The sequence below is a fragment of the Synchiropus splendidus genome, chromosome 1 (assembly GCF_027744825.2).
Source record: "Synchiropus splendidus isolate RoL2022-P1 chromosome 1, RoL_Sspl_1.0, whole genome shotgun sequence".
In the NCBI taxonomy this organism is placed as follows: Eukaryota; Metazoa; Chordata; class Actinopteri; order Syngnathiformes; family Callionymidae; genus Synchiropus; species Synchiropus splendidus.
The window spans coordinates 22,875,082-22,888,395 of record NC_071334.1 but is presented as its reverse complement, the minus strand read 5'-3'; the positions used below and the strand labels follow the sequence as shown (position 1 = coordinate 22,888,395).

General features: G+C 41.7%; 1 protein-coding gene across 4 annotated transcripts in view; it reads left to right on the top strand.

Moving 5' to 3' along the window:
• LOC128751491 (inactive N-acetylated-alpha-linked acidic dipeptidase-like protein 2) overlaps positions 1 to 13,314 on the top strand; it is a 273,010-nt gene that overhangs the window by 117,691 nt on the left and 142,005 nt on the right. For all 4 annotated transcript variants that reach the window (XM_053852550.1, XM_053852561.1, XM_053852570.1 and 1 more), the window contains one exon: positions 2,271 to 2,432. In XM_053852550.1, coding sequence (XP_053708525.1) covers positions 2,271 to 2,432 — 162 coding nt within the window. The remainder of the gene's footprint in view (positions 1 to 2,270; positions 2,433 to 13,314) is intronic.

Here is a 13,314-nt window from a genome sequence, read left to right as displayed (position 1 = left end):
TATATTTGCCAGTCGCCAACGACAGCAAAGACACATACAAAAGACATTAAAGACGCACAATCATAGCTGTCCACAAAGGATGGACAGTCAGTCCCATCAGATTTTACATCATGACAGCACCGGGCAGAAAGAGTGTCGAAATCACTCCGTCGTGCAGCGAGGGTGGATCAGCCTGCTACTGAAGGTGCTGCTGTCAGGGTCTCATGGAGGGGGTGAGACACGTTGGTCATCATGAATTCACAGCTTGGCCACAGTCCTCTTGTATCCAACCTCTTCCCCATGGAGAGCAGCCCAGGATTGAGGAGGCCCTCTTCACCAGTGTGTCCAGCCTCCTTCGGTCGGTCCAGCAGACGACTGCATAGAAAATGGCTGATATCACCACACAGTCATAGAACCTGCACCTCAAAGGACCTCAGCCTCCAGCTCTGCCCTTTTTTGACAAGAAGGTCGCCCGCCCCCATGCCGCAAAGCAGCATGTCCGACACACAATCCCAGTCCTCACATACTGGTGTCTGTTGGTCAGGTAGTCCAATATCCAGCTTGTGAGGTGGTGTTCCACGCCATCGTGACTCAGCTTGTCCCCCAGAAGAGTGGGCTGGATGGTGTGAAGAAATCAAAGAACATGATCCCAGCCTTCTCCAGGTGAGGAGGTTAGGAGCTCACCGGTGGGTGCAGGTCAGTGGTTTAGCTCCTTTGGTGGGGGGTCTTTGGCCTCGGAACGAGGCAGGATGTCTTCCACAGCTGAGGGAGGATACCCGGCCTCAAGCTCAGGTTGAACATGTGCTGGACAATTCCATACAGCTGGTCTGCATAGGATTTCAGAGGCCTTGAACTGATGCTGTCTAGACCTGTTGCTTTTAAGAATTTTAAATCATTTGACCAGGTCCTTCCAGACGCCTCTGCCGTTGTTCTGCAGCAGCCGCCGCTCCATCTTCTCCCTGTACACTTTCTTCTCCTCACAAATCTTTATCGTCAGCCGTCTGCACCTCCTTCAGCTCTTCTCGGTCTCCAGAAGCAAAAGCCCTGGATTCTGGTGTAATCCAGGGTTTGTTGTTGGCAAAACAGCCATGGTGGGCACAGTCTTCTCCACACAAGTTGATATCATCTGTGTCACCATCTGTGTCAGTGACACTTCTCTCCACAGGCGTCACTGAAGACTACCCACGCAGTAGAATCAAAACGCTCCTGTAGAGCTTCTTCAGCCTCTGCAGACCAACTCTTGACTGTGCGGGTCATAGCTGGCTGCCTTTACCCATGGTTAGTACATTGGATTTAGGAGGAGTAAGTTGTGGTCAGGTTTGCCCAAAGCAGGCAGATGATACAGTAAATATGCCTCCTTGGTGTTGGAAGGTTTTATTGTGTCTGGTTTTGCAGGTGACGTACTGGGTTATGGTTAAAATCTCCAGAAGAAAGAGGACGGGCATCAGGGTGCTGTGTCCGGAGCCTGCTCACTGCTAACAGCAGAACCTCATGAGCTGCTTCACCATTAGCAGAGGGAGGGATATAAACAACCTCTGCGACAACATGAGAACACTCCCTCTGGATGCTTAATACGGCTACTTCCTCAATTTCCTTAGTACAAAGCTGTTCTTTGACAGTGATGTGCCCAGAGTTACACCATCCATCGTTCACAAATGCCGCTGAACCCCCTCCCTTCCTCTTACCACTGTTCCGACCTGTCCACACGCAGGAGTTGTATGGACTGCTGCTACGGTTGGGTCTTCTGAGGACGGCTGTGTCGATGTAGGTTACTTAGCTGGACAAGAAAGGAAAGTTTCGCATGATCAACCATGTGTGAATTTGAAAGGGCCCGCATTTATTTCTCACTATTGAAAGTGGGGATAGTTGAATGCCTTGTCCTGCTTGACCCAGGACAGGAGGGACCGACTCACCACAGAACCCCTCTTTTGACTTAATTTGCCACATAATTTCTAATTTCTAATTTAATGTGTCCATTTGGTGCTCGATTACCTGTCAGTGTGTTCTTCGTGTTGGGAGGATTTAAACTACACAGTCAAACTACATGCTTACTTTAAGTACTGTAGTTGTACTACATTCATGTTTTACACTGCATCAATTTTTGGGGGTGTTTTTAAGGCACTTTAAAAAGTTTTTTTTTTTTTTTTTTTTTTTATCTGCAGTTTTACAAAGTACATTTCTACTGAGGCAGACATGCACTTGGTTCAAGTCACCGCCCAGCTGAACTACCAAGTTTTCAGAACTACTTTTGCAAAGTAGTGTCCCCATGAAGTCTGTTTTTGTGTTTGCAGGTACTTCATTGCTGCAGTAGGGATGTTTGTGCTGGGCCTCCTCATCGGCTGGTTTGCTCACAACCCACCGGCCAAAGCCAAGCGTCTCACATCAGACAGCTCAGATCTGCTGGAAGAACTGCTGAAGAGAATATCTCCTGACAAGATAGATGCTCTGCACCGGTAAGTGAAGTGATCAAAGTGATCAAATCCACTTGCATTGGCCCTGGGACTGACATTGTGCATGGAGTGTTTTTCATGACCACCACTTAGTTAAGGCTGGTCCACAGCAAGATCTTGTATGGGATAATATTTTAGCCCACACAAACCCAGCGTTTGAAGTCGCGGGAACAGTTTTATACTGTTACCGCAAACCCTGTTACCAATATTTTTAAACGCTTGTTTTACGTCATGAACTGGACAAGCAAACCACGACTTTTTGAAACTGATGTCAGAGTTCCACCTCTCTTGTCTTTTAACATTATGCTACTCTACAGCAACACTGAATTACTGTATGAGCCCAAAACCTTTGGCAGCTCTTTCACTGCAATATGTTCTGACATGGTGTGTGCATTGCTCAATTTCCAGGATTTTGTGTGCATACAGATTTTTGCACAAATGGAATTGTGTTTTCTGACTGAAAAAACAGGTGATAGGATCATTTTCTGGCAGACAAGGTCTCAGGGTTCTATTACAGCTTGACACAATCTGAATTTAAGCAAACCTTTGTCCTTTATTGGTGACTCTAAGTTATGCCAAGGTGTGATTGAGTGCGTGTATAAGTAGTAGACCGTCTTAATATGCCTGATAGTGGATGAGCAACCTGTCGAGGGTGTCCCCCGACTCACACCATTGACTCCTTAAAGACAATATGTCACCAATAAATCAAACCAGGGACATTGCACAGCTTTTAGCCATGCCAAACTTAGCTACATGCTAATTTTCCTTTGTACAACTTTCCTTTCATTCTACGACAAAGTACCCACCTTTGAGAGCAGTCAGACCCCAGGGGACACAAGTCTATCACACGCCGCAGTCGGACAAACACGTCTCCAGATCAGAAGCGTATGTCACTGCTTCACAAGAACATGACCAAAAAGGAATTCCTACCACACAAGGAATTACGTTTGATTTACATTGGAGGAGAGCTGTTCAATGACTCTGCTTTCACCTTGTTCTTCTCAGTTATGAACTGTATTCATAATAGTACATCACAGTCAAAAATGATCATTCAGACACAAAGTATTCAAAAGTGATCACTTACAATGGTCGCAGACAAATAACAAAAACAGGTCAATTTTCTGCCTCCAAATGTGAAGAAAATGAAAACATCATAACAACAAAGATAAATTACATCTGTTGAAAATTGTTGTTTACTTATTTTTTAATATATAAACTGAGAAACAAAAATCAAGCAGATTATTCCATATATATGGACTTTCAAGCCCTTCTCAACAAACAGAAACAATGCTTCTAATTAAATGTGAGAATCAATTGTATGATTTAGGCATTTGTCTGTCTTTATTTATTCATGTTTAGTTGTTTGTGTGAATTCTAAAGTCGGTGGAACTTAAATATTGCATGTCTTACTTCTTAATGAGATTCTTATGGTGTGGAAGTCGATGGCTGAGCACAGCCAAGGTTTAGAAAAATGCTGCATAATTCGGCATGACAGTAGTTAGAAAGCCTTTAAATATTCTGATGTCTCTGGCAAGAAGATTATTGAAACATGTAAATGTGTGATTTATGCAGGCGAGCAGTGCCCTTTGCTTGTGTTTATATTCTCCGCTCACTTGTTCCCGCGCCACTGTTGCCTCCAGTGCTGTTCTCCTAACACGCATGTCAAAGCAAAACACTTTTTTTCCAACTCATCACTGTAGAAAGTTTATGGATTCAATTCTTTTGTGTGCAATTTACACTTCAAAGAGTTCTGTAAGCATGCAATGGTACTCTGGGAGAAATGGGATTAGGTCCAAATCCTGAGAAGACGCTTTCCCACTCTTGGCCCGTCTAATGCTTATCTCTCCTGCTAATTATTGTACTGTAATAAAACCTTCCTTTACAGCTTTGGGAAACACATCCAAGCTCTTTATTCCTCACTTTCAAGTCGGAAGCATATTCCATATGTGAGCAAATACATTTTAGGGTTCAGATCTCGAGCTGCTCTTCTAATTATGGCAGAGTGACGTCTTTGGATGATAGATTTTCTTCAGACTTAGATGGGTCTTGACTCTCTGGCACCGAAACAACTACCACAATCGATCACTATCTCTTTATGCTGCGGAGCACCCATTCTCTTTTTGCCCTCAGACTCGTCTCTTGTGACTACAGATTACACAGCTTGGACCTCATTTTGATGAGATGGATCACTGATGACGTGGCCCTTGTTTTAGCTCCACCTCACTTCTCTCAAAGTTTGGTGATTAAAAGTCGTGAGACCAAAGCTGCTAAAAATAAAACTGGTGATGCCACTGATCTGTGTTAGATTGTGTTTAAGACCCAGTTAAACCCACCACCAATTGTTTTAACAAGGCAGAGTCATGGCAGTAGCAAATGAGGCGCCAGTGTGAAACAGCATCATGTTAACTTCAAAATTCAAATCAAATGACAAAAAAAAAAAAACTTGCTTGTGGTCAGTCTTCATCTCCAACTTCATCATCTCAATCTGTCTGCCACATTGCATGTTGATGCATACGAATTTCAATGCTTCCTCTCCTGCGGCATTTTTTGGCATTCAAAAAGAACAGTTGGGGCTGAAGTAAGTTCACACGGCGTCCTCATGCAACTACAGATGTGAGCTTTCATTGCTACCCTCTTTGCGATCTTACTTGGTCAACACATTCTCACTCCAGGTCCTGATGCATCAAATAGCAATGTTTTGACATCTGCGTTGCATGTTGACAGATTGGGCATTGCCCACCGCTCATCCACATTTTTTACATGTTGGACAGGAAGTGCCACAGGAGCTGAAAGATTAGACTGAATTGAGAGCCGAAGGGGCTTTTCACACTGTGGACTCTCTCTCGAGACAAAGTGCGTTCGGGTTTTGGCTGCAGACTTCTCACCTCAGGTGACTCGGTGCTAGATGCCAGAAACTACATGTACAGCACGACTCCACACAAACATGATAAATGTGGAACAGTAAAGGATCTGATCACTGTCTGTGCGAACAACATTGTTCAAAAACAACTTTGTGAACTTCCAGAACACTGAGGTGTGCAGCCGCAGCAGCGATGTGTGCTATTTTCTTAACATGAAAACACTCTTTCAAGGATATTGTTGGCTTAGAAACGCCACATTTTGTTCCAGCCGCGGCAGAGGTTCGTCATGAGTTTATATCTGAGTTGACAATGACTCGTTGTGTTAAGAAGTGGTAAAGAAATAAAGTGCTCAAGCCTATGGTTGGAAATAGCTTTGGCCTCATGACCCTAGTGTCGCCCGCCTGATGCCCACCAGCTATTTTGCGCAGAGCGCCACCAGCTGAGAAGAAAAAACAGGGCTCACCAGAGGCACAGAAGTGCGAGGCTGCACAGCAGGGGGCGAATAAAACTCAGGCCACCGGAGATAAACATCCACCTCATGACTGTAAATATTTTGTGCAATAGGAGTAATGTTGTAGTTGTTGTTGTTGTTGTTGAAGCAGCCTGTACAAGTTGCTATGACATTTCAACAACCACCAAGTTACACAACTAGTCAATACTCATTTGCAAGGCACAAACCATCAGTCTACAATTTCTAACTTACAACTTATCTGTCACTCCTGACGGTTCATGATACAATTGCTTGAGATCTGTAGTTTTTAATATTTGTATGTTGGATTTGTCATCTTTAGTTTAGACTCAGTTGCTATCAAAATGCTCTGGGAACTTGAAACAGCCTTGTGGGGAATTTTCTGTTCAATAGTCAGCTTGTATCACTGCTAGTGGTGGTCAAGCTGACTAGTGATTATCCATTTAGACCTTCCTTTCATGGCCAGCTGGAGTAAATCTTTACTGGTTCTGTGGGCTGTTTATGGTTTGTTGTCTGCACCAAACATGGTAATCCACACTTCTAAAGGTCATACTTTTTCAGTAGTGTATTTAATATTCCAGTCATGTACATGGAACTCGGGTGCCGTTTTTGGAAGGAAAAAAGCATATTTGTCCGCACCAACAAGCACAGTAAGACAAGCAGTGGGCATCTAAGAAAGTTGATGTTAAGGTCAAAGGTCTCACTGGTTTTACATACTGTATGATACTCTAGCCTGGAAGCAATTATTGCACAGATTGTGTGCGCCGAAGTTCTGCCCTAAATATGAGTGGTGTAACAGCAGGGCAAAATCACTCGGTGTATTTCATCAGGCTGAATTCACTGTTGAATAGATGAATGCAAAATCTTTGCATCTGAAGCAAAAGAGCATCAGAAACAAGGCTTGATGCAATTTGCAGCAGTTATATTTAAATTATGCCAATGTTTCTCCTATAAAATATAGAGGAGGCATATTTCTCTCCCATGAGGATGTTTTTCTTCTGATATCAAGCAAATCTGGGATGGAGGAGTTGAGTGGGATGGTGGAGGCGAGGGGAGTGATGAGGCATCGTGGAGTGAATACAGAGCAGGCGCTGGAGCATATCGGGCCATGATGTAAAAGCTCAAAAAAGCCCTCTCATCATCTGGGACTGGGAGTGGTAATAAATAGAAAGAAAAATCCAAACACGACAGAGAGCAGAAGTGAGATAACTCATATCTTTGGAAAGACCTTTGTCTTTTCTCACTTAAAAGTTCAAATCTTGTCTCACCAGTGTGGACCACTTGATCAGTCGTGTTTGCTGCTTGGTCTGCACTTACATGCTGTAAAGTTGAACAATTCCTCAATGAAGTAAACATGATCCAATACTAGAATACGCATCACAAGACGATTCTGTGGTGTCAATTGCACTGAAGTTGGCCAAACAAACTCAGTCACAGGCAGATGGGAGGTGGAATATATCTTTTATTGGGGAGTGAGTCACACTTTTTAAATGATGTTGCACACTTTAAATTCTAAATGTAATGTTCTAAATTCTAAATAAAAAATATTAAAATATAAAAATTCTAAATAAAACGTTTTGAGTGTTTGTTTCATGTCTGATAAACAATCTGTCAATCTGATTCAAGTAAAGATGATGCTTTTCAAAACGCTTTCACCTCTGTAGATTAATTCATCAACCACAAACAGTTTCTTGTCGCAATATTTATCTTGGAGTGGCTTCCAATACGTGTTCTTGACGTGCATGTGTCACCGTGTCGTGTGATGTCTGCTGGCCAGCAGCACTTTACAATGCTACGTTACACCGTGAGTTGATGTGATAGTTTTATTGCTCTGAGACTTTTCAGGAGTTTTATTTTATGGTTGCTGCTTTGTTGTTGATGGCCAAGAAAATGACTCAAAATTTAAGACTCCATTTGCATGGGAGGAAATATGGATGTTGTGCGGATCGGCATGCCGGAAGATGGGAGCACAAACTATTGCATGAATAAATCAGAAGCAGTGTGTGCTGGCTGTATTGCTGAGCTGGCAAACAGACTGCTCAGTCAACGTAGGGCTTCATTATACGAGGACTCACTCCAACATGCCAGCACAGCGCTGTAGATGTCAGTGGATGATTTACTGTATATCTGCACATGATTTTGACCAGAAAATACACAGGGAGTTCCTTTATACATTCAAAATGGGAGAGATATTTTAAATTGCATTACCCCAAAACTGAGCAACCCTTCATATTTTCAAAACTCTAAACTAAATTCGAGGCAATTGAATATTATATATTCATTTCATTGCTGATCCCAGTGTCATTTACATCTCCACTGGACTCAAATGGACCTTTCCTTTGACCAGTCACAGCAAAGCGCAAGGAGATTCCTGAACCATGTACACAGAGGCGCTAAGAGAATCGATGAATTGCAAAGAAACCGTGCTTGTGCAAAAGCTGCTATCGCTGAAGTCAACTGTTTATGTTTGATTTCAATCATTTTCTACCAAGCTTGAGGCTTGTCGAAATCACCAGCGTTCTGAAGCAACACCACTGGAAAGACTGGGACCTCTGGCCTTTAGATATGTTGTCAACTTATAAAGCAAAAAAAATGTTACAAACCTTTTCATTGAATTATGAGACACACAATTCCGTCGCTTAAAAAATCCTACTTCAACACTATGTGGTAAAACCTCAGCTTGAATTCAAGCATGAACCCAAAAACTGCAGTAGTAGTTTCAACAAGCGAACATTGAAGCCAAAAAGCAACTAATCATTTATTCATCTTCAATCACTTACTTGTTCATGCGCCAGCAACTCCCAGGCTTCCGTTTCCCAGCCTTTCCAGGGTTTACTGAGTGATCTTGAAATATTGAAAAACCAGCGTGAGGAAGCAAGCAACCATCCCCCATCCCATCTCTCCTCTTTGGAAACTCACTTACCTGAATCATGATCTAATCACATTCTTTCTTTTTTGGGCTTATTTTCCCCAATGCCGACTAGTTTTGGTGAATAACTCCCCAAATCACCGGATAATATGATGAAGAAATGTAGGGGTAAAGTCTCCTCTAGCTAAAGACCCTGCCTGGAGCGCTGTGGTAAAACATAATGAACACATGCAGCATCACGCAGATGGACTTTGCTGTTGTCCACACTGATCTGGGTCTGGCAAGGATTTTATTGGCGTCTGAACAATCCAAAATGTCCTTTGTGTTGTTTCCTAAATTCACAATAGTGGCAGCAGCGTGTTTGGCCAAAACTGACAATCTCGCCGCAATAAAATTATAATGAAAAATGACCAGGGGACAAGTGTGAGAGCTCTGAGCTGTTTCCTGTATAATTGTCCAGCACACTACCTGGATTTCGCTCAAAACCATGGTGTACTCCAATTATTCTCCCCCCATTTAATCGCGCAATCTCACGCAAAAGAGAAGCACAATTAACTGCATGGGGACTGTTTTGGAAATAGAAGTTGCTGGTCTGTAACCGTGTGTGTGTGTGCGCACATTTGTGAGGGAGTTTAAGTTTGTACAAAGGAAAGTCAAGGATATTAGTTATGCTCATAAATTAAATTTGAATCCATTTTTAAGTGGATCACAAAGTGATCATGCGTCTTCATGGTTGTTGCAATATCTCCCTGCTGCACTGGAGAAATTCCAGATATTAGATAAAAGAAAGAATGGTGTCAATAAGGAAAATACCATGTCATAGATTGCTTTGTGTTCTAGGGAACCTCTTGAGGTCATCCACCCTAAACACAATTTGACCACACTTGTCAGGCTACCTGCACCCGGTGAGCGTCACGTAATGTGGATTACCATTAAAGTACACCTGGCCCTTTAGCTGTATACGAGAGTCCCTACAGGTTTGGCAGGTTTCTTCAAACTACTGTAGTTCAGTGCCTAAGACAAGCAGACCGCACCATCTAGTGGACTCTGAAAAGAAGGACAATGCTTCTTGAAGCTTCAACACCTCCTCACTTATCATCTCAAAACACAAACTGCAATAGAATTATGAGCACCAGCCTTGAGGTTGATGATGACCTTGTGAGCAGTTTTCATCATCATCATCATCATCATCGAGACAGGGGCTCTCTGGCTTTGTGTCCCTGGCAAGTCCAAAATGGAAGAACCAAGTCTATTTCTGGTGAGAGTGGAGTCTGGGTCTGTTCATGCAGACCCTAGAGAAACGAAAATGAAAGGTTCTGGAAAGGTTCTATCGCTGTATGCATCTATTGTCTACCTGAAGTACATTTTAAGATATACAACCCTATGTTCATCACTCAGGCATGGAGGAAAATGTGCCTTTACCTTAGCCTTCTTTGATCACTGGGGATTTCAAAGATACATAGGATTATTCCTATACTGCATATCACCCAACATACTGCCTTTATTCCCTTGACAGACATTTTTTTTTGAGCCCATGGTTATGTAAGATTGTTTGATAAATTCAAAAAACGGTGATGGAAAAACATTAACATATTAACAAAAATGAATTTACAAATTTGACAAATGCAAGGTTTGTGGGACAATTTGTTTAATAAGTCGAAATATAAAAGCTGTGTCATGTGTCATATGCCATTCATCCATATATTGCCACAGTTTTGGAATGACAATTGGATCACAAGAGGTCAAGGTCTAGAGTCGAGGAAGAACACGAGAAATGACGACCAAAATACATACCACAGTTATGTTCAGACCTCAGTCAACCACATAATTGATCCCATTGACCTGAGAGTATGTTAAGTGCTTGTGCATATTACTTCTGCAATGTTCACTGGAATACATGCATGCACATTTGGTAGCAAATGATTTACTGGAATGGGTCTATTTTGGGACTGTTTTAAGAGTTAACTACAGTCTTTGCAAGATAATGGGTGCTTTTGTTTATAGGGGAGAGGAACATGCAGTTACCGTAAAAAAAAAAAAAAACCAAAATAATCAATAATATTTAATGCAGATATATTTTTCCCATTCACACGATGATGTTCTCATCATTATTATTATAGTTTATTCTAATCATGATTACACATTTTTGCAGTGTTTAAACTTTTTTTAAATATGTATTTTGAATCTCAGAACTTAGAACGTGTGCATATTAATAATAAGAGTTTCATTGTGATAACATTTGAAGCAACATTTTTGCAAAAGGTCTTTATCGACATCCATATCTAATAAGAATAAGAATATTTTTATTCAACTAATATTGGTCATTCAATTCCAAATGCAAAACTGTATATTGATTCACAAATATTATATCAGCTGTGTATGATGAGAGGCAGAAGTCCTTCAATAACATCTTTAATAATCTCATCCTTTGTGAAATATTTTGTCTTCACTAATAACATTCTGTTGTCCACTTCACCGGGCCACCATTATTACTTCCCTGCTGCTGACACAAACACAGACTATTGTCTGTGCCGTGTTGGTGGGTGGAAGACGTGTTTGTATTGTCGCCACTGATCTGTGCTGAACAGTGAGACGTTTAGAAAAAAAAAAAAAAATGTCACACAGTCAGCCGAGCAAGAACAAGCCCGCAAACAACTCAGCAGCCACAATGATGGCTTCGCTGTTTAATGCGTTTGTCTTCATGTGTGCGCGTCACTTGCCATCATAACAGATGTCTTTGTTGCTGTCATTATGATCCAAAGCCACATCAAGCCACTTTTCCCAGATTGCTTCTGACAATAGACTGACAAGCTCGGAATAAAAGCTGAGCTGCTGGTGAGCGGACGCTGCATTCCGTTACTGCCACTCAGCTATTCAGGCCTGTAAATGAGAGCGGGTTCCAAACTTTTGCACTCATTAGGCTTTTTTTTTTTTTTTCTATTTAGAAAGGCTTTTGAATTTCCCTGGTGTAATTCCTGCCCTCACACGCTCACTGAGCATAAATAAACAAAAAGTTGCTCCAGTCGTTTTGTACAGCTCATTGCAAATTACACTGGAAACTCATTTATCTGGTGCCAGAGGGAATAGAGGCTGCTCAGATGGCCAGAACTCCTTCTGCTGCAAGAGAGCGGAATGAAAAGATGGTAATTATTTGATGAATGTTCCAGTTAACCTATGGGAGTGTAGATCTTTTATGCTTTATAGATCAGACATTGCGTCATGTAGTCTTGGGTGCACCAAATAGTGATGGGCTGATGAAGCCTCCTGTAACAGGGTCCCCATTTTGCAAGGCTCAGTGGGTGGCGCCTTCTGTTTAATATTAATGTGAGTGTCTACTAAACTTGCCAAGGAGTGCAGAGCAGAGATTTTATCCCATCTGGTGGGCTCTGAAGACAGGTGAAGCTTCACCAGCATCTACCCCTCACAGGCGGAGTAAGGTCAAACACGCTTCACAAGTTCCTCTTCACTTTTCAATGTAAAGACCTGAAGAGCAAGTCAAGTCAAAAGAAATTTTGAAACAATAAACTATGAATTCTTCAAGTGTTTGTTTAAGAAAACAATTTGGAGGTGCAGGTTCTTTTGTTGAAATGGTGAAAATAGTGAAAGGTGTTGCTGCTCTCATGGTAAGAAGGGACGTCAGGCAAGGCACGACAAATACAACGTGCAATCACAACCAAAACATCAATGATGAAAAAGATTAAATGAAATTGTCCCAGTGGATGGAAAATTAAAATTTCCATAAAATACGTCAGAAGAGAAGCACAGAGGAAAAATAAAAAGCTGTTTTGTGCACTTTATGCTGCAGACAGTTGGCTCATCATCCCCTGAAGTTTAAGACCATGTCTCCAGTTTCGACTTGGAGTTGATCAAGTCTGGGTTAAAATATTAAAATGAATGAATTAAATATAAAACCTTTATTTAATTAGATCTTTTTATTGCAAGTCCCACTTCTAAGATTCACCGTTTATGTTCCAGCTTATTCAACAAATTCACCCACAAACCTCACATTTGTCAAATTTGTGAATGCATTTTTGTTTACATGAATATATTTTTTTCCGATTGTACAAACAATCTCACTCAAGGAACATTGAATTACCATCAACGCAGTGAACCTGCTTGTCCTCTGTGCCGGTTTCTTAGATGAGTTGCGGTTATTACATTGATACTGTGTCATCATAACATGGAGTCCATAAAACAGGAGGGTCTCAAATAAATGAGCAATAAATCATATAGTTGACACAAATCCTCATGATGACGCTCATCCATGAGGTCCATCATATGAGAATTATGGAGTGGTTTTTCCCTGGATGCATATGTTCAGTAAACCACAAATCTCAACCTCAGTAATATCTTTTCCGACATACGTTTCTTTTGTCTTATGTTCCAAGATTAACTGACGTACGGTATTTATTAAGAGTTGGCTTGTCCAATCCCACCCATGGGTAATTCACATGTACAGGTAATTACTGGAGTGTAATACCACGGAGTCTAAGAAGAGTCTTCAATTTTCACATGCTCTATAAATAACGCTTTATGCACATAAGTGTCTATCATCTGACATGCTGTGTGCTCCGGTCCACATTTCTGCATCCCTCCCTGGAGAGCGAGGCCTACAGGTAATTACTCTGAAGCGGTGCTGTGTGTCCCTCTGATCAATACACGTCTCAGCTGCTCCGTACAGTTACA